Source organism: Colobus angolensis, unplaced genomic scaffold (assembly GCF_000951035.1).
Source record: "Colobus angolensis palliatus isolate OR3802 unplaced genomic scaffold, Cang.pa_1.0 Scaffold79, whole genome shotgun sequence".
In the NCBI taxonomy this organism is placed as follows: domain Eukaryota; kingdom Metazoa; phylum Chordata; class Mammalia; order Primates; family Cercopithecidae; genus Colobus; species Colobus angolensis.
Window position 1 is genome coordinate 5,596,098 of NW_012121709.1, and position 22,438 is coordinate 5,618,535.

The following is a 22,438-nucleotide window of genomic DNA, read 5'->3' on the forward strand; positions in this document are numbered from 1 at the left end:
CGCCTGGCCTAGGATCACATCTGTCTTGGATGCTCCTGGGTTACTGTCTACTTGCCTGGGCACAGGCACACACATGCATCAGGCAAGCATTGGTCACTTAGTAACTCTAAGGGAGGGGCAGCAGGCGCACTCTGATGCGAAAGCCAAACAAGGTCAGGGAGAAGATGAGCCAATGTTAAGTGACACTCATGCAAAGAGTACATCAGTGCACAGTGACCTTGAGGCAGGGTATTCATACATTCAACTAGTATTTATTGAGCACCTATTATAATACATGCTCAATAAATAGGCACTGGGGATTCAGCAGTGAAGAAGACAGGGACCTTGCTCTCTGAAGTGTTATGTGGTGGAGGTGGAGATAAACAGTAAGTAAACTAACATAGGATCAATATAATTCCAGGTGATGATAAGAATAGAAAATGGGGAGGTGACTGTAACTAAGTGGAGGGGAGAAGGGCAAGTGCAAAGGCACTGATGTGGGAATGAGCTTGTTAAGTTCAAAGGACCAGCAAGGAGGTTGACTGTGGCTGCAGTGTATGCATGAGGGCAAGTATAAGGAGATAAAATCAGAAAGGAGGCAGGGCACCCATCTCACTGACTTGGAGGAGCTCAGGCTGGTGAGGGTAGCTGTGAATTATGATTAAATGCACTAAGTCCAGGATAGAAGTCACAGAGAACTGCGAAGGACTAATACTGATAACTAACATTAAATGAGCACTTATTATGTGCCAAGCAACAACCTTATTATCTCCATTTTACAGATTAGGAAACTGAGGCACAGAGAGGTTAAGTTGCCCAAGATCGCAGAGTTAATAAGCTGAAGAAAGGAGTCCAATCTAGGCAGTCTGGCTATCAAACCATGTCCTTAACAGCTTGACTATCCTGCCTCTTGGCCATTAGGAATAATTCATTCATTTAACACATGTTTATTGAGTAGTTCCTATGTGCCAGGTAAGGCAGCAGAGACCAAGACTACAGGACAAACTAGATGGATGTGATCTCAGCTCCCATGGAGTCACAGTCCTGTAGGAGGTGATGGAAACTGAATGAGCCATGGCAATCAATTTAGCACAATGGATACCATTACATGGGACCTTGGCAGCACAGGGGAGGTGGGAGCGCATAGAAGAGACATCTAACCTCTAGGTCAAGACCAAAGATAAGTATGTCCTAGACAGGCAAAGAAGAGGAAGCAAGGTCTTCCAAGCAGAGAGAACAGATCATGCAAAGGTTCTAAGTTAAAAGAACTATCATGGCCACCTTCGCAGCCAGTGGAATAAGAGTTCTGTGTTGAAGCATTCATGGCACCATGTTGGAGCCTGGGGAACAGGAGGTGGGGGAAGAGTGTGCCACTGTTAAAGATCGCTCCGGAAGAGTGCAGGCTGTGGCAGCACAGGGAACCCACGGAAGGTGATAGGATTCATAATCTTCCACGTCTCCCTGCCCTGGCCAGATCTGGTCCTCCTCAGTGCTGGGTGCTACCAACCATCTGTGCTGGACACGCCACAGGTGGGAGCTATCTTAGTCATCAGCCTCTTCTCTATCTCCCACACCCAACTCATCACTGGTGATCACCCATCTTAGCTTTTTAACTAGCTCTAGAATCCACTCACTCCTCTCCCCTTCCACTGGCCAGCGCCCTGACCAAGTCATCTCTTACTTGGATGATCAGTCACCCCCTAAATGTTAGCCATTATTTATTATTATAAATGTTATTATTATGTGACCACTAGCCCAACTTATAGTATTAGAAGTATTAGTATTACTAGTAGTACTGCAATGCTTCTGCAAGCGTTATTACTTGTATTATTACTACTTGTATTATTACTTGTATTACTATTATTACTTATATTATTAGCTATATTATTAATACTTGTATTATTATTATTATTACTTCTGCAAGTATTATTACTACACCACCACACTCAGAGCATGATAAAAGTTTGGATGAGTTCTGCCCTTTGTTTCTCACTAATAGTTTCTGTCTCAGTTATTGTGCCCATGTTTCCTTAGGAATTTGCATACAAACAACCCCACTTTGTTCAAAGGCCTGACCAGGCACCCTAAACACTTCTTTAGGATCCTGTCTCCCCTCCTGTCTCTTCCAGGAGGAGTTTTGGAGGTGATGAAAGTCACATCTGGGCAGGGCTTTGTAGTAAACACATTCCTCTGATCATGCCGACAACCTGTATCATTGAGAAAAAAAAAATCCTACCTTGCCCAGAGGAAGGCACCCCAGCCATTCTCCCTACACACCCGGTTTCAGATGTGGTGATGACATCGGGTCTGGGCCCAGGACTCAGAGGGTGGGGGGCCAGGCATGAGGAGGAGGAGCAGGGTGTGGCCTGTGGGCAGCAGCCGACAGTCTTCATCGCCAGGGAGTGGGAGGAACGAGATAACAGGACTCATAAAAGAGGCCATCTGTGGAGGTCCCAGATGTGTGAGGGGTGGTCATTAACAGTCAAGTAATTGGCTGCCCGAGTGTGAGCCGTGCCACCCTCCACCCTGGGTTTCACTGGATTGCACACTTGAAACCAGGCATTAGGAGGCTTCTGGCAGGGCTGTTGTACTTGGCGCTTTGATGTTTTAATTAGCCAGCAGCAATATTAGATGACTCAGGAAGGGAGAAACGGGGAGATTAATATAGCAGTCAGGGGCCCTGCATGCAGGATGCAAATAACTTTTCTGAGTGGGCACCAAAGTTCTCCTGGTCAAATTGCAGATTAGCAGCACTTGCGAGTTATTACGGTGGGCACAGGGCACATGTGGGCTTTGGACTGTGGCTACATACATCCTTTTGTGGCTTTATGTCTGCGGTGGGGACAATGGAAGCTTTTAGGTGGGAGGAGACATTGGCTCGCTCTTTGTGGACCCCGGGACACCTGCCCCTAAGTGTGCAAAGGAGACCATGAGCTCATGGGCATTTTCATAGCCTTGTCAACACCTCTTTGCCTAGGAAGCTTGCAGAGGTCCTGAAGGAATGAAAGGAAATGGTCCTGCAGCCAGGCTCAAAAGGAGGCAGGGAGGTGCAGTCATGTCAGCCTGGGCTCTGGAGCTGAGAACGCCACTTCCAAGGCCTGCTGAAGCTCTGATTCCTTTTCCCCCCTCTCTTTTCCTCCCTTCTTTCTCCCTTTCAACAAGTGCATATTGAGCACCTACTGTATTTTGGGGACAAGTATTCTAGGACTCAGCAGCCGTTGAATGACTCTCATTCCACAACTGGGAAAAGCATCTTACAGCTGCTTCTTCTAAAGCAGAGATGTGCAGACGCCGTGGCCCACTGTCTGTTTTTGTACAGCTCCTGAGCTAAGAAGGATTTTTTCCATTTTTGGATTATTGAATGCAAAAATCAAAAGGAGAATATTTTGTGACACACGAAAGTTATATGATGTTCAAATGTTAGTGTCCATAAGTAAAGTTTCACTGGGGCTCATTTGTGTCCATATAGCATGTGGCAGCTTTGACACAACAATGTCAGAGCTGGCTGGTAGTTTTGATGGAGTCCAATGCCATGTGGCCCACAAAGCCAAAAATATTTGTCTTGTCTTTTAGAGAAAAGGTTTGTAGACTCCTGATCTAAAGGGTTGAATTCCAGTGGCTGACCCCGACCACTGAGTTTGCTCAAATGCCGGCATGTTAGAAAACTTTCCTGAGCCTTTTTTTTTTTTTTTTTGAGATGCAGTCTCACTCTGTCACCGAGGCTGAAGCGCATTGGTGTGATCTCGGAGCACTGCAACCTCCATCTCCTGGGTTAAGTGATTCTTCTGCCTCAGCCTCCTTAGTAACTGGGATTACAGGCATGCGCCACCAGGCCTGGTTAATTTTTTTTGTTTTCAGTAGAGATGAGGGTTCACCATGTTGGCCAGGCTGGTCTTGAACTCCTGACCTCAGGTGATCTGCCCACCTCAGCCTCCCAAAGTGCTAGGATTGCATGTGTGAGCCACTGTGCCGGCTGTGATCATTCTTTAAAGCAGTGTCACCTCCTTGACATTCTCTGCCCCAATCACCCTTACCATGCTTTGTTTTCCCCCTAGCACTTAACACTACCTGTGGTCATCATGAGCATATATGTACCTGGACATGTATGTGCATATCTACATTTATATATCTTGTAGATATAATTTACATATACCTATATAGGCATTTATATAATACTTGTTTTCTGCCTACCCACTGTTCAGTTTGTTCTATCCCTGGAATAGTGCCCAGCACACAGTACATGTTCAATAAACATATGAGATCTGCATGAGACTGCATTCTGTCCTTCCTCCAAATTTATTTGAAGCCTGTGATAGTTAATATTGTCAACTTGATTGGATTGAAGAATGCAAAGTATTGTCCCTGGGTGTGTCCGTGAGGGTGTTGTCAAAGGACACTAACATTTGAGCAGTGGACTGGGAAAGGCAGACCCACCCTCAATCTGGGTAGGCACAATCTAATTAGCTGCCAGTGTAGCCAGAAGAATAAAAGCCCCAGAAGAATGTAAAAAGACCAGACTGGCTTAGCCTCTGAGCCTACATCTTTCTCCTGTGCTGGATGCTTCCTGCCCTTGAACATCGGACTCCAAGTTCTTTTAGCTTTGGGACTCGGGCTGGCTTCCTTGCTCCTCAGCTTGTAGATGGCCTATTGTGCGACCTCACCTTGTGATTGTGTGAGCCAATACTCCTTAATAAACTCCCCTTTATATATACATCTATCCTATTCATTCTGTCCCTCTAGAGAACCCTGACTAATACAAAGCCCTAACCCCATCCCCCACCCCCATGTGATTTTGTTGGGAGATAGAACTTTTAGGAGATAATGAAGGTTAAACAAGGTCATAAGGGTGGGGCCCTAATCTGATAGGATTGGTGGCCTTATATGAAAACGAAGAGAGAGCTCTTTCTCTCTGTCTGCCATATGAGGACACAGAGAAGGCAGATGTCTACAAGCCAACAAGACAGCCCTCACCAGAACCTGACCACGCTGGCACCGTGACCTTGGACTTCCAGCCCCCAGAACTGTGAGCTGTAAATTTCTGTTGTCTAAGCCACCCAGGCAATGGTTCTTTGTGATTATAACCTAAGCAAACTAACATAAGGTCTAAAAAGCTTCAACACTGTAGAGTCCCTTAAAAGCTAAGCCTAGGACGTTGGCCTTGATTTCATAGAGAATCACGAGCCCTGAAGCTGCCTGCCTGAGTGAGTGATCTTTTCTCAGCTGGGTTTTAGGAAAGACATGATTGCAAGGATTGCAGGAGGGAGAGGGTCAAGGCAGAGAGACCCATGAGGAGGATGGTGCAATGAGGCCATGAGTGGCCATAGGGTGGGAATGCAGCTGCAGGGGCAGCAGGACTAGAAGCAGGGAACTGAAGGTTGGGGGCTCCAGAAGTGGAACTGAGAGTCTCTGGGTAGGAGAGGATCGGGGCAAAGGATAAAGTCAACATGGATTGGGTAAGTGGAAGGATGGTGGGCTTTTTTTTTTTTTTTTTGAGATGGAGTTTTGCTCTTGTTGCCCAGGCTGGAGTGCAGTGGCATGATCTCGGCTCACTGAAACCTCTGCCTCCCGGGTTTAAGCGATTCTCCTGCCTCAGCTCCTGAGTAGCTGGGATTACAGGCATGTGCCACCACACCTGGTTAATTTTTGTACTTTTAGTAGAGACGGGGTTTCTTCATCTTGGTTGGGCTGATCTCGAACTCCTGATCTCAGGTGATCCACCTGCCTTGGCCTCCCAAAGTGCTGGGATTGTAGGCATGAGCCACTGCACCCGGCTGGATGGTGGGTTTTTTAGCAGATGTTAGGAAGTAAGAAGCAGGTGTGCTGGGCAGTGGATGGAGGGAGATTTTTTAGGCAAGAAGACAGAAACTCAGCACCAGAACTCAGAACATGTAGAAACAGAGGTCAAGCACCTGCCCTTCCCCAGTAGTGGCTGTCACTGTCACAAGTCTCACAGTGAAACCAGGACTGACAGCTACACCAAGGGAGGCAGGCAGGCACCTCCAAGACATACAGCATCTTAGGAGCTATTATGGCAGCAGTCTTCAGTCTTTTTGGCACCAGGGACTGGTTTTGTGGAAGACAAATTTTCCATGGACCAGTGGTCGGGGGCATGGTTTCAGGATGATTCAAGTGCATTACCTTGATTGTGTGCACTATTTCTATTATTATCATATAATACACAATGAAATCATTATACAACTCACCATAATGTAGACTCAGTGGGAGCACTGCGCTTGTTTTCTGCAATTAGATGGTCCCATGTGGGGGTGATGGGAGACAGTGACAGATCATCAGGCATTAGATTCTCATAAGGCGCATGCAGCCTAGATCCCTCATATGCGCAGTTCACAATAAGGTTCGAGCTCCTATGAGAATCTAATGCCGCCACTGATCTGACAGGAGGCAGAGCTCAGGCGGTAATGTGAGTGATGCGGGGCAGCCGTAAATACAGATGAAGCTTCACTTGCTTGCCTGCCGCTCACCTCCTGCTGGGCGGTCCAGCTCCTAACAGGCCAGTACTGGTCTGTGGCCTGGGGTTTGGGGACCCCCGTATTATGGGATGAACCGTGTCCTCTCCCCACCCCACCCCCATCAAATTCATATGTTGATGTCCTAAACTGCCTCAGAATGTGACCTTCTTTGGAGTTACGGTCTTTACAGAGGAAATCAGGTTAAAGATGAGGTCATCGGGGTGGGTCCTGATCCAGTAGGGCTGGTGTCCTTACAGAAAAGAGAAATTTGAAGGCAGACATGCTCACAGGGAGAGCGCCATGTGAACACAAAGACGGCCACCTATAAGCCAAGGAGGGAGGACTGGGTCAGCTTCTCCCTCCCAGCCCTCGGAAGGAACCAGCACTGCCAACACCTTGATTTTGTATTTCTGGCCTCCGGAACTGTGAGACAATCCATTCTGCTGTGTAAACCACCCAGTTGGTGGTGTTTTATTACAGCAGCCCTAGTAAACTCACCTAAGAGCTAAGGCCTAAACTTGTACAAAGCAAGTCACTTCTTATTCTAATGCTATCGGCACCAGTGACAGCTCTTCTATTAGAGGCCTGCAGCAACCTGCCCTGTTTGGCTTCTCCTGAAATGAGGGCAGCACGCTGGGGCTGAGCTGGGCAGAGGGCCATTCACACCAGGGGCCAGACACCACACACTGTGCCCTTTGCTGCAGCCCTGGGCGGCACCGCACCCACCTGTGGGTACCACCTCTCCCAGGCAGCAAGCATAACCCGGTTATGAGCTGGGGCAGATCAGGGTCCAGGCCCACAGACTCACAAATCCAGAAGGTACCCACTTATCTGTGCCATTAAAACATTGCTACGTATAGAACTTAACCAAGTGTATTTAGTACTTTGGAATATAATTTCCTTTAGTGTATTCAAAGCACTATGTCTAAAGTGATTCATTCCTTAAGATAACTCCATAGAAACTCGACACTGCTTACTCTGCTTCTCTCTCTTCTGTAATTCAACAGTCTGTAGAGGGTGATTAAGAAAGGGGGTGCTTGGGAGTCAGACCCATCCCAGTTAAGGATTCAGGGTGATAATGGAGACCTCTGGAGGACCAAGGGGCATCAAGGCTGAATTTTTTAAGCTTTCTCCAAATTGCAGTGATATCACAGTATAGACAGATGTTACTGACAACTTTCAGCTTGGTCCCATTACCAGACCAGAATGTACATATACACTAGGAATTAATCTTAACATCAATCCTGTAATTATCTCATGGCCTGTCCCATGATACTGCATTGTACTGTGTTTGTTTGTTGAAAGCCTTAACTTGCCAAATGCAAATATTGAAAATGCACAACAAGTTTCGTGTTTATGTTTTGGCCCTTGTATCTTAGAAAATCCTGGGAACCTCAGGAAATGGAAGTAGGCTGGGGCTGTTGACCTGTAAGAGCCTCTGTTTGGTGGGGGTTGGTTTTGGCAACTGATAGCAATTTACAGAGAGGAAGAAAAATGACTTTGACCCAACTTGCCCTTTTTGGGAAAAGCATTTCAATATGGGGGTGGTGCAGTGAAGGAGCATGCAGAGTGGTGTCACTGATTCAGAACCACAGTGTCATTATCAGACCTGGACAACAGTCGGGACAGCCTGCATTGTATATACTCACTCTTAAAACAAACAGTTAGCAAAATATGTGGAAATTCCAGCAGGGCTGAACCCAAACACCAGTGAATTCACGCACCACTTCCTGGCTCCACCTTGGCTCTGACCACCCAGGACAGCAAGCTTGGTTGCTGGCCTCTTGGCTCAGTGACCTATAAAGACCTGGGAGTCACTGAGCAGGCGACGGCTCGGGTGGAAGGAAGGAAGACGCTTCTGGGATGGAGAGAGACTCTGTTCAGTATATATCCCTAGAAAGCATCTTAGTGGGGGGTCTGCTGGTTTGAGGGCACCCTGGGAACGTTGGATCACCCCAGGAAGTGGGGCACTGAAGATGCTTTTGGGAAAATCCAACCTGGGTGTCTAGACCAAGGCAAGGGATACCGGACCTGATTGAAGTCGAGGCAAAAATGAGTTGGACCGCAGCTTAGAACTCGGGATTTGGGGCATCCTCCTACCTAGGGCAATTAATCTAAAAATGCAAGAGGTTTCTCAAATGCTTCGAGACAGACTTAGGGAAGGAAGTAACCAAGAAGCACCTTGAGATGTGAGCCTCGAGGGAGCCAATGGACTCTGCCAAAGCCAGCCAAGGGAGCTCTGTGGGTAACATCTGTGCACGAGTCTATGAAACCCCAAATATCACAATATGATGACTGCTGTGTGTATCCCCATCTGTAGTTTGTCTTGAAAGTAGAAGTTTTCAGAAGTTGAGGTACATATTAAATGAGAAGAGGGGATGGCTCGGCTGTGAATTGCTCCAGGGCAGTGATCATACTCAATTTCATTTCTATTTTTTTTTTTGAGATGGAGTCTCGCTCTGTCACCCAGGCTGGAGTGTAGTGGCACCATCTCAGCTCCCTGCAACCTCCGTCTCCCAGGTTCAAGCGATCCTCCTGCCTTAGCCTCCCAAGTAGCTGGGATTACAAGTGTGTGCCACCATACCCGGCTAATATTTTTTGTATTTTTAGTAGAAACAGGGTTTCACCATGTTGGCCAGGCTGGTCTCAAACGCCCGACCGCAAGTGATCCACCTGCCTCGGCCTCCCAAAGTGCTGGGATTACAGGCGTGAGTCACCACACCTGGCCTTCATTTCATTTTGAGTAACATTCAGTAAATGTCTGTTTGGTGCCTGACCTGGGTTAGGCCACTGCACATCCATGGGCTCATTGAATCCTCATGGTAACCCATTCTTCAGATGAGAAAATAGAGGCTGTGAGAGATGACGTGGCTATCCCCGAACTAATGAAAAACAAGCAATAGAGCTGGGCTTGGAATCCAGGCTCTCAAAGTTCTGCTCTTTCCACTCAAGGCCTTCCTGCTCTTTTCTCTGTGTTTCCAAAGCTCAGCACCCAGGAGGCATAAATCATATCTGTCCTGTTAATTTCAATGACTGACAAAGATGACAATGTGGTCATAAAGGGGAAGAGATGCAGCCTTGTCATGACTCAGTGGGTGGTCACTTTGGGCTTTGGGTCACCTGTGGGCCACAAGGGTCTCACCTGTAAAATGGGCACAGTGCTTTCTTGTCCTAACTGCCTCAAATTAGCAATATATTATTTAGCCAGATAAGAACAATAGTAATGACCTCAACATTTGTTGAGCACTTACTCTGTGCCAGGCCCTATAGCGTGGGCTCAGGGCTCCACGGCCTGGGTTCAAATCCCATCTCCGTTACTTACTGGTTATGTTGAGCCACAAAACCCTCTGTGATTCTCAGTTTCCTCATCTGTAAAATGGAGACAATCACAATATTTCATTGGGTTGAGCTGGGGGTTCAGTGAGACCATGGACCTAAAGTGCTTAGCACAGTACCTGATACTGCTCAATAAATACATTAGGTCCCGTTTTTATGGTTGACATCATTATCTCATACGTTATCTCATTTCATCCTCCCCACAACTTGATGAGCCTCTTAGTCCCTATTAGGAAAGGGAGGCTCAGCACAGATGCTATTAATAATTAGTCATCTGACCAAGGTCACCAGCTAGGCGCTGTACTCCTGGCCTCAATGCTGTGGGCTCATGAGTCCAAGGGTTAAAATGACTACACGCTTGCCCCCATGATATTGTTATCACTTACTATTTTATTTTTATTTTTAATTTTTTTGAGATAGGGTCTCACTCCGATGCCCAGGCTGGAGTGCAGTGGCATGATCTCAGCTCACTGCAACCTCTGTCTCCTGGGTTCAAGTGATTCTCCTGCCTCAGCCTCCTAAGTAGCTAGGACTACTGGCACACGCCACCACGCCCAGCTAATTTTTGTATTTTTAGTAGAGACAGGGTTTCACCATGTTGGCCAGGCTAGTCTCGGACTTCTGATATCAAGTGATCCACCCTCGATGGCCTCCCAAAGTGTCGGGATTACAGGCGTGAGCCACTGCGCTGGGCCATTATTACTGTTATTTTTATCCTGACATAATGAATCAGTGTTGACTTAGAAGGCTTCCCAGTGAGCGTGCTGGGTTGTCGCCAAGAGGTGGAGCATTTTACTGGTTTGCCTTCATTCAGACCCAGGCTGGCTGGGGCTGGCTACACCCTTTTGGTTTTCAGTAAGGCCAGCAGTAGCTGGCCAGTTGGTGTCATCCTGGCGACCTTGGATCCCCTAAAGATTGGGAAAGAAATGGCCCGCAAGCTTGTCCCCCACCTTTCTTATAATTTAGAGCCTCTAGAGAAGCTGGGAGGATGCTGTCATTTACCTGGAAACAGGGAAAATCTTCTCAACAGATTTTGACATTTTGAAAGCAGCTAACAAGCCCTGTGTCCCCAGGGGTGAGAAAATGCCATGATCCCAAAGCGGCTGAGCTTGGGGAGTGGGATTTCGATTTAACAGTCATCTCTCTATCTGATCGCCTTTACCAGTCAGAGGCTGGAGGGAGGGGCAAGGGCAGTGGGAAGGATGGAAAAGAGGAGAGAACCCCAAATGGAAACACCACTTCCCCAGGTCCGACCCTGTCCCCACTCATACCACATACTAACGGTTTGATTGACGCTTAATTGGTATCTGAAAATAGATGTTCTGTCCCCAAACAGAGCACGATTTTACCCCTTCTCTTTTAGGAAGGCAAACTAGACAGGCAAGGGAAACAGACGCTTAATAAGAAAGGAAGGGAAGAAGGACTTGATTTGAATCCTGAATTTGTGCAGGGAGGATGGCCCAACAGCAGGTCCTCATGTTATTTATCTAGGGTAGCTTTTTACTTAAGATGATTATTATGATAAGAGTCTTTAGGATGATGTCAAAACTCAACATGTGTTCATGCCTGTAATCCCATCTCTTTGGGAGGCCAAGGTGGGCAGATCACAGGGTCACGAGATCGAGACCATCCTGGCTAACTTGGTGTAACCCTGTCTCTACTAAAAATACAAAAAATTAGCAGGGTGTGGCAGGTTGCACCTGTAGTCCCAGCTGCTGGGGAGGCTGAGGCAGGAGAATGGCGTGAATCCAGGAGGCAGAGCTTGCAGTGAGCCGAGATCAGGTCACTGCACTCCAGCCTGGGTGACAGAGTGAGACTCCATCTCAGAAAAAAAAACAAAAACAAACCAAAAAAACCAAAACCAAAAACAAACAAACAAAAAAACACAAAACAAAACAACAACAAAAACTCAACATGTGTCTCAGGTTGTGTTAGCATCAAAGACAACCTCAGAGAACTAATAACGATCCTTAGCAAGAAAAATAAAAAGCAACGTATCAGCCACAATGATTCCCTTGACTATAATGCCTTTTTCCATTTTCTTCTGGGCAAACTCCTACCTGAGTTTCAAAACCCAGCCCAGGTGTCACTTCTTGGGGTAAACCTTCCCTGGTACCTACCTGCTGAGGTAATTATGTTCCCAAAGCATTTTGTATTCCTCTCTATTTCAGCACTAATTGAATCTTATACGAGTCTCTCCCCACACACATCCGTGAGGGTCTCAAGGGCAGGGACATCTATGTTTGCTCAGCTTTGCTCCTACCCCAGAACCATGCACACAGCAGGTTAGCGAGTGAATGGTGACAGATGAACTGATCTGTTCTATCTACTATCCCAGGCCAGATGCAATTTGCAAGGGGGTGGTGAAGATGAGGGTCACAAAGTCATACACATAATGCACTCTGTGACAGGGACTCGAGTCTCACTGGCCCCACCCACAGTGACCCAGACTGTTGGCAAGAGAAATGACTGCTAGATAAAGATTAATGCCTCAGCCTCCTGAGATGGACTTAAAAGAAGATGCCTCTAGGGCTGATTTTCTTTGAATCTAGACAAATAAGAGCATGGAAGAGGGTAGGGATCCCTTCTGGGATTACCAAGGAGTCAGACCTCACTATTTCCTCCAGGAGCTTACAGTCGCCTGTGTCAGGAAGTTCTTCCTTATGTCTAACCTGCATCCATCCCGTTTCAATTGCATTCTATTGCCTTTTGCCCAGTGCTTGGCAGTTGCTTTGCTGCTTTGCCCAGCTGCTTCTCAACCTCCACCTATGCCTTCCTGACTCAGGATTGCAGGTAGTGGCTGGGTTCCTCTTTGTGTCATTAACAATGCTAGGCCCCCTGTGGATGCTTAAACAAGCCATAAATGTGGGTTATAACTGGAAGGATAGAAGCTGATTCCAGGAGCTCCAGGTACAGTAGCTTTGAGCAGGTGGAGGCGAGGTTAGGAGACCATCTTTCAGGACGGAAAGGAGAACATCGTGTTTGCTATTAATTTGCTCACCCTGGGAAGCATTTCTGAAGCCTGTGCCTATGGAGATGTCTAGCAGGCCACAACAGGGCTGCTTCCTTTGTGCTGGAGCTAGGACTCAAATATATCCAAGTGCTAGGGTCTCTGCCTCCTGACGGCGCTATTTCTGAGAGGCATTTGGAAAACTGAATCTCAGGCAACAGGGTCAGGATGATTTCGCAGGCCCGTGACTTTTTTTTTCTTTTTTTCTTTTTTTTCGAGGCAGAGTCTCACTCTGTTGCCTAAGCTGGAATGCGGTGGTACAATCTCGGCTCACTGAAACCTCCACCTCCCAGACTCAAGGAATTCTTGTGCCTCAGCCTCCCGAGTAGCTAGGACTACAAGTGTGTGCCCTCACGCCTGGGCTCATTTTTGTATTTTTAGTAGAGACGGCGTTTCACCATGTTAGCCATGCTGGTTTCGAACTCCCAGCCTCAGGAGATCTGCCTGCCTCAGCCTCCCAAAGTGCTGGGATTACAGTCATAAAACACCTTGCCCAGCCTGGCCCGTGGTTTTAAATCTTTTTGGGTGAAATTCTACATTAAGGATTTGATGGTGGGCAAAGATGAATGTAAATCCCAAGCCCTGCTGGTCTATCAGTCATGCTCCCAGGAACTCTCTAGGCTAAAACTGCTCGGCAGACTTACTTCACCTTGGAAGATTCAGTCTTACCCCCTTTCTCCAGCACCCTCAAAGTCCTTCCCTTCTCCAAGCAAATGGAATTTCTATATTAGCAGAGGCCTTAAGGCAAGCTCTCCATACATCTTCCTGTCCTTTCATCATCACATCCTGCAAAGGCTAGTGGTCCTCCTTCCAGTCCTGAGTTTGTGCAGGGAGAATGGCCCAACAGCAGGTATGTCCTCACTCTATTTATCTAGGGTAGCTTTTCACTTAAGGTGATTATTACGATAAGAGGCTTTAGGATGATGTCAAAACTCAGCATGTGTCTCAGTTATTGCTAGCACCAAAGACAACCTCAGAGAACTAATAATTATCCTTAGCAAGAAAAAAAAAGCAATGTTATCTGCTACAACCATTCCTTTTTTTTTTTTTTTTCAGATGGAGTCTCGCTCTGTCGCCCAGGCTGGAGTGCAGTGGTGCGATCTCAGCTCACTGCAACCTCCACCTCCCAGATTCAAGCAATTCTCCCACCTCAGCCTCCCGAGTAGCTGGGATTACAGGTGCCTACCATCATGCCCGGCTAATTTTTGTATTTTTAGTAGAGACGGAGTTTTGCCATGTTGGCCAGGCTGGTCTCAAACTGCTGACCTCAAGTGATCCGCCTGCCTCGGCCTCCCAAAGTGCTGGGATTACAGGCATGGCCCCGCATTCCTTTTACTGTAATGCCTTTTTCCATTTTGTTTTAGGCAAACGCTTATCTGATCTTCAAAACCCTGAGGCCCTGTTCTCAATGTTGAGCTCAACTCCTCAGGCTTGAAGACCAAAGTTATGCTTTCAAGTTGGCATTGTCTAACTAAGGTGGGCAGTGTGCAAGGAAATGACCAGAGTCTACCATTGCTCAGATTTCTGCATTGACTTTTAGTGTCTTTCTCGCAGGGTCGAGGCCTCCCCTGTTTCTTCCTTTGAACCGAGATCTCAAGGGTTACTGCACACCAGGAATTACAAACTGATACCTAGAGGTGGTAGGTGGGTAAGCTAAACCAGTGAAGAAGGCTGGGTAACTTCAAAACAGGACACTTAGTCGCATATTAAAAAAGAAACACTTGCGTGTGTAGAAATGAAGAATGTTCTTAGGTTTTTTTTTTTTTTTGGAGACAAAAAAAAGCCTCTGTCACCCAGGTTGGAGTGCAGTGGCACTATCATGGCTCACTGTAGCCTCAACTTCCCTGGCTCAAGTGATACTCCCGCCTCAACCTCCCAAGTAGCTGGGACTACAGGTGCATGCCACCATGCCCAGTTAATAGTTTATACTTTTTTGTAGAGACGGGGTTTTGCCATGTTGCCCAGGCTGGTCTTAAATTCCTAGGCTCAAGTGATCCTCCTGCCTTGGCCTCTTAGAGTGCTGGGGTTACAGGTGTGAGCCACTGTGCCCAGCCAAAAAAATATTTCTTAAAACATGAACCTTTTGGTCCATCTCTATCTACCACTTATAAAAATGACATGGGCCCAGGTACAGTGGCTCATACCTGTAATCCCGGCACTTTGGGAGGCCAAGGCACGTGGATCACCTGAGGCCAGGAGTTCGAGACCAGCCTGGCCAAGATGGTGAAACCCCATCTCCAAAAAATGTAAAAATTACCCGAGTGTGGTGGCACACGCCTGTAATTCCAGCTACTCGGGAGGCTGAGCAGGAAGGACTGCTTGAACCCAGGAGGCAGAGGTTGCGGTGAGCAGAGATAGCACTGTCTCACAATAAATAATAATAATAATAATAAAAACATGGATACGAAAAGATTTAACTTTCCTTCTATTATAAGAAATCAAAAGCACTAATGCTACTATAAATGACAATGGACACTGGCCTTAATAAGAAGGAGACAACAGAGAGTGGTGAGGTTTGTGGCCAACTAGAAAGCCACACTCTGTCTAGAGGGGGCAGCTGCTATTCAGTCTATGCAGATTGTTGCCCCATAAGTATATGGTTGACTACAGCGACTCACACCTATAATCCCAGCACTTTAAGAGGCTGAGAAGGGAGGATTGCTTGAACTAGGAGTTCGAGACCAGCCTGGGCAACATAGCAAGATCCTGTCTCTACAAAAAATCTAAAAAATTAGCCAGGTCTGGTGGCACCAGCCTGTAGTCCTAGTTACTTGGGAGGCTGAGGTGGGAGGATCTCTTAAGTCTAGGAGATTGAGGTTGCAGTGAGTAACCTTAGATGGTGCCACTGCACCTCAGCCTGGGAGACAGAGCAAGACCCTGTCTTTAAAAAAAAAAGAGTATAGGCGCAATGTGGTCAGATTATGTAAATTTTTTTTTTTTTTTTAGACAGAGTTTCGGTCTGTCACCCAGGCTGGAGTGCAGTAGCATGATCTTGGCTGACTGTAACCTCCGCCTCTTGGGTTCAAGCGATTCTCCTGCCTCAGCCTCCCGAGTAGCTGGAATTACAGGCACACGCCACCATGCCCAGCTAATTTTTGTACTTTTAGTAGACATGGGGTTTCACCATGTTGGTCAGGCTGGTCTTGAACTCCTGACCTCGTGATTTGCCCCACTCGGCCTCTCAAAGTGCTGGGATTCCAGGTGTTAGCCACTGCACCTGGCCTTACATTATGTAAATTTTAAAGAGAAGCTGTAGATATATTTATGTAAAAATCTGAAACATTGGCAGTACATTTAAAATATAACTATAAATTATCTCTTAATACAATATGGTGTAGACCTAACAGATCAGGTCTGCAGGCTAGATCTGGCCTGAGGCTGCCTCTTACTGTCTTTCTTTGTCTTGTGAGGGCTCATATGATGGCCATACCTCTTTGTTTTCAATTAAGAAAGAAAATATAAAAGAGCTTTAAACCATATTTGTTCATTTAATCATGAATGGAGAATAGCTTCTTAATGCTTATGGTGTGGTCTTGACTTTTGAAGACAACGTAATAAAAGTCTACAGCTGTGCTTTTCCACCAAACATTTCCAGACATCACTGCTAGAGGGGCATTCAGTTAGTGGGATCATGGGTCTCACCCACTACAGAAACCCTGATGTCCTTTCCTTCCTGGCCAGCCATCAGTGGCTAAGGAAAGCAATTGCCACCAAGGCTCTAGAATGTCTCATCCTCCCCGCTGAAGCTATGTAGAGAGGCTCTGAGGCCTTGTGTAGATGTGCTGGCAGTGAAAGCTGCCATCTGTAGGCCAAGCATCAGGAAAATAAAGCAGGTCATCACTTGCTGAGTCACCTAGGCCACCCCTATATTCTGACCTCCCACCGGTCACTCCACCCCGACTTCACTGCAATGCAGAGGATGGGTGTGAAATTCACACGCTTCCTTAGGGTTACCCTGACCTGGCCCATCAGCTTACTGGACAGGTTAGACAAAGGTGCTGCTGATCTCCAGCCAAATCTAGTCACTCTTTGTAACTGATACTGACTTAGCTGTCAAAACACATCTGAACAGATTGGCAAAGACTAAAAAGTTGGATAAGAGATGGAGTTGGCGAGGCTGTGAGGAAACAGTCGCTCTCCTAGTTAGCTGGTAAGATTGATCCAACCACTATGGCAAGTACCACCAAAATCACAAATGTACATGAATTTTGACCCAACAATTCCACCTCTAGGAGTTTATTCTATTTTGTTTTTTTTTCAGGACAGGGTCTCCCTCTGTTGCCCAGGCGAGAGCACAGTGGTGCAGTAATACAATCACAGCTCACTGCAGCCTTGACCTTCCAGGCTCAGGTGATTCTCCCAGCTCAGTCTCCAGGGTAGCTGGGACAACAGGCATGTGCCATCATGCCCAGCTCATTTTTGGTTTTTTTTTTTTAGAGATAGGGTTTTGTCATGTTGCTCAGGCTGATCTCAAACTCTTGGGCTCAAGTGATGCCTTAGCCTTCCAAAGTACTGGATTACAGGCATGAGCCACCATGCCTGGGCTTTAGGAACATATTCTATTGATAAGCCTATCCATGTGCCAAACAAGGTATGTGCACAAGGTCACTCATTATAGCACTGTCATAGCAAAATATTGACAATGGCTCATTATGAAGGACTGACAGAATTACAGGATAATCACACAATGGAATATTATATGGCTGTAAAAAAGGAAACAAGATCCTCTTTACCTACTAATGGGGACTAATCTCTAAGATATGTTAATAAGTGAAAAAGCAAGGTATAAAACAACATGTGTAATGTGCTCTTATTTGTGTAAAAATATTCAAAACTAATGTGTGTGTTTGTCAATGCATAAAACACGGCTAAAAGAACACACAAAAACCATTAACATTGCTTGACTCTGGGGAGGAAAACTATGTGACTGGAATTAGGGACATATAGAGCTTTTTATTAGGTATCTTTTTGCTTATTTATTTCAATTATTTTAAGAGACAGGGTCTCACTCTGTCACTCAGGCTAGAGTGCAGAGGTGCTATATCACAGCTCACTGCAGCCTTGAACTCCTGTCCTCAAGTGATCCTCCTGCCTCAGTTGCCTGAGTAGCTAGGAACTACAGGTATATGCCATTATGCTCTACTAATTAAGAAAATTTTTTTTTTTAATTTTAAATTGAGATAGGGTCTTGCTATGTGGCCCAGGCTGGTTGTCTTTTTTCTTTTTTTCTTTTTTCTTTTTTTTTTTTTGAGATGGAGTCTCGCTCTGTCACCCAGGCTGGAGTGCAATGGCGCGAACTCAGCTCACTGCAAGTTCCCCCTCCCAGGTTCACGCCATTCTCCTACCTCAGCCTCCTGAGTAGCTGGGACTACAGGCACCTGCCACCATGTCAGGCTAATTTTTGTATTTTTAGTAGAGATGGGGTTTCACCATGTTGGTCAGGCTGGTCTTGAACTCTGGACCTCAAGCTGTCCTCTGCCTTGACCTCTGAAAATGCTGGGGTTACAGGCATGAGGCATTGTGACCAGCTACCATGCATCTTTCATATCTTTTAAATTTGGAGCCATGTGAATGCCTTTCCCGGTAGAAACAGAATTAAAATGTGAAAAATGGCAAGCTCACAAACAATACCAAACCACACAGAAACAAAGTCGAGGTCCACATCCGAGGATAAGCACTCCTGGCCTCGGCATCCCAAGTTCTCCAGCCATGGCGGCTGATTTCCATCACGACACAGTTTAGGGTTTAGCTTTCCTCCCCTCAGCTTCCCACCTGGGAGGGGTCGAGAAGGCATGGGAAGCAGTGGTACCAGCTTGGCATCAAGCACTTACCTGCTCCTTCTCTGAATATGGGTTGTTGAGGATGACAGGCACATTGCCCTTCCCCCATAGGTCATTGAAGACTCGGTCGTTCTCCACACCGAGGGGCAGAGGTTTGTGTGATTTGCCGTCCAAATCTCTGAAAGGCAAGGTGGGGCAGGTGAGGAAGGGGACATCAGGAGGGACTGCTAGTTGCTTTGATCTGGAAGTCCTGAGTCTGCACAGAACCTCAGTGGCTCACTCACATAACTCATTATGAGCCAGCAGGCTTTGGGTACCCAGCCCGCTGCTTCATAAAGATCGACAGTGACACGTGGGAAGGCAGTTCCGGGTGTCAATCACAAAGGGAGCGCATCCAAGGGGACTTTGACAGCTGGCATATCCCTATCTTTGTGGACATCATTTCAGGATGGCAAGGAGAAGGATTTTGCCTGTCCCTCTCCCTTCTTCATTCCATGGATCTGGGAACACAGGAGGCCTGTTTCCTAGTAATAGTCCATGTACCATGAACCCCTGGACAACTTAATGCTCATGACACCTACCAGTGGAAAAAGTAGGAGGCAGGAAGGATAGAAAGGTCCTGTGGGCTTTGGGTAATAAGTTATTCTGACCCTAAGACTTTTGGCTTTGAACAATAGCAGCTCAGGACAAACAGAATGATTTGGAAAATAAAGGGAACATAATGACAAAAATAATAATACTATTAATAAGGACAGATAGCATTTATAAAGCACTTACTATGTGCCAAGCACTTTACATGTGGGTTTTTAAAAATTATTATTTTATTTATATTAGACACAGGTTCTCCCTGTGCTGGCCAGGCTGATTTCTAACTCCTAGGCTCAAGCAATGCCCCTGCCTCAGCCTCCCAAAGTGCTGGGATTACAAGCGTGAGCCACCATGCCTGGCCATGTGTTTTAGTGCATTTAACTCTCGTGACAACCCTTTGAGACAGGAGTGACTGTTTTTTTTTTTTTTTCGCAGCCTTGTCCTGTCATCCCAGCTGGAATACAGTGGCACAATCACAGCTCACTGTAGCCTTGATCTCCTGGATTCAAGTGATCCTCCTGCCTCAGCCTTCTGAGTAGCTGGGACTACAAGGGTGTACCACCACGTCTGGCTAACTTTTTACATTTTTTGTAGAGATGGGGTCTCACTATGTTGCCCAGGCTGGTCTCGAACTCCGTGGTTCAAGTGGTCCTCCCACCCCAGCCTCCCAAAGTGCTGGGATTACAGGTGTGAGCCACTAAGCCTGTCCAGGAATGATTGTTAATCAGCATTTTACGGATGGGGTAAGGGAGACAGAGAGAAGCTAAGTTGCTCAAGGTCACACAGTAGCAAAGCCTAGTATTCCAGCCTGCTCATCACATCCATTCTAAAGTAGGGGTTGTCACTGTCATCATCATCACCACCACCATCACCATCATCTTTATCACCACCACTACCACAGTCATCACCATAGCCACCATCATTCTCATTGTTACCATCATCATTATTGTAATCATCATCATCTAACTTGCCTCATCAGCCTCCACCATAATCACCATCACCATCCTCATCACCATAATCACCCTCATCATTATCATCATCAACCTCATCATACCCTCATCTTCATGATCAGTGCCATCACCTTCATTAGCAGCATCACCATTACCACCATCCTCTTCCTCCTCCTCGGCATCATGACCACACCAGCATCTTCATGACCACCAGCATCACTCTCACAATCATCACATGAGGAAACTATAGTTCAGAGTGGTTAAGTCACTAGCCTAAGTCACACAGCTAGTGATGGTGGATTCAAACCCAGGCTTGTTCTGGATGCTAGAGCCTGACATTTTGTGGCGACAGTCTTGCTCTGTTATCCAGGCTGGAGTGCAGTGGTGTGATCCTAGCTCACTGCAGCCTTGACCTCCTAGGCTCGAGCGATCCTCCCACCTCTGCCTCTCCAGTAGCTGGGACTACAGGCGTGCATCACCCTACCTGGCAATGTTGTAAATTTTTTGTACAGGCAGGGTCTCACTGTGTTGTGCAGGCTGGTCTCAAACTCCCAAACTCAAGTGATCCTCTTGCCTCGGCCTCCCAAAGTGCTGGGATTACAGGTATGAGCCACCAGGCCTGGCCAGAATCTGACTTCTTACTCACTAAGTTTTCTTGGCTTCCTGTCCCTGAACTCTAACAGGCTCAGGATGAGATGATCTCAGCTAGGTTCCACAAGCTGGCCACCCTCTGAGATGGAGATAGGAGTGGGCACCAAAATCCAGATGGCATCATCAGACCTGTCTTACTCTCTGAGTCCTTCTACTCTCCAAGTACTGCCCTCCTACTTCCCAACAGCCTTTCTCCTTTTGGCTCTCCTATCCAATTTGACTCTGACCATGGCCTCTGTGTCTAACTGGGCAATGCAGCTTGCCCTGTGGCTCATCTTGGTTTGGGTCCCAGCATTAAGACTGGCTGTTGTCTTGCCTTCTGTTCTATGTTCCTAGCTTTGGGGACTCCTCCATTCCCCAATCTGGTACAATGACAGTCATCTTGGATGAACCAGAAGCCACGGTCCAAGCTCTGAGAGCGAGACCTCCAGTGACCCCCCGAGCAGCTCCCTCTGGGCCACCCAGATGCCCTGCCTGCAGTGTTTCACGTCGTCCCTGAGGCTCACGTCAAAGCCACTTCCGCTCTTCTGCCTGGAGAGGTTTGCAATTCGTCAGAGGGAACATTCTGTTTCACCCTCTTTAAAATGTCACCAAAACATACCCAGAGTGGCTCTTGATTACAGGCATTTCCCAAGTTAATGGTTACCTACATGATCATAAACAGAAGTATCGTCTGTTGAGAGTGCTGCTCTAAATGTCACTCAGTTCCCTTTCAGCTCTGAAACTACTGATCCTATATCACATGACCATAAGTGAGGATTCAGCAGAGAAGGGAGGAGGTTAATGTATTTGGAGCCTCTATAACATTCCGGGTACTTGCACAGAAGTTATTTCATTTAATTTCAACAGACATTAAAAGTCCCCATTTTACACACGAAAAAACTGAACCCAGAGGGGTATGTAAGTTTCCCAAGGCCTCATCGTCAGCATATAGTACAGCTGGGATTTGAAACTAGGTGTGACTGATGAGCTGCCAAGATCTTTCCTTTTTTATTTTATTTATTTTATTTTTTGAGACAGAGTCTCACTCTGTTACCCAGGCTGGAGTGCAGTGGCGTGATCTCGGCTCACTGCAACCTCTGCCTCCCAGGTTCAAGCGATTCTCCTGCCTCAGCCTCCCACATAGCTGGGATTACAGGCACACACCACCACGCCCAGCTAATTTTTGTTTTTTTTAGTAGAGATTGGGTTTCTTCACCATGTTGGCCAGGCTGGTCTCAAACCCCTGACCTCAGGTGATCTGCCTGCCTTGGCCTCCCAAAGTGCTGGGATTACAGGAGATCCTTCCTTTTTTAAAACAGAGATAGGAAAAACTGGTTAGGATGCTCACTCTAAGCCAGAGGCTACAGAGCAAGTAACCCAACATCTCCTGTGGAGTGAAGCCAATTTACAAAAATTTCAAGGTACAATTACCCAGGCAATTTGGAAATGATCACATGGGTTGTCTTATGTGCATTTGCAGAGAGAGTTTCTTTTACCATCATTCTTTTTTTTTTAATCCATTAAGACCTTCGTTTAAATAATGCAGTTGAAGTGTTTTGCCAACTAAAACTTAATTTTGGAGTCCTGTGTGACGGGCATACACATTATTATCATTATTATTATTATTATTTTTAGATGGAGTCTTGCTTGTCGCCCAGGTTGGGGTGTAGTGGCGTGATCTCGGCTCACTGT

The 22,438-nt window shown here is 46.6% G+C and overlaps 1 protein-coding gene across 1 annotated transcript in view; it reads right to left on the bottom strand.

Moving 5' to 3' along the window:
* The window catches only part of NOS1 (nitric oxide synthase 1 (neuronal)), a 150,240-nt gene that overhangs the window by 82,021 nt on the left and 45,781 nt on the right, over positions 1-22,438 (bottom strand). The window contains 1 exon segment of the mRNA XM_011928709.1: positions 18,627-18,753. Within this exon segment, the coding sequence (XP_011784099.1) occupies positions 18,627-18,753 (127 nt within the window).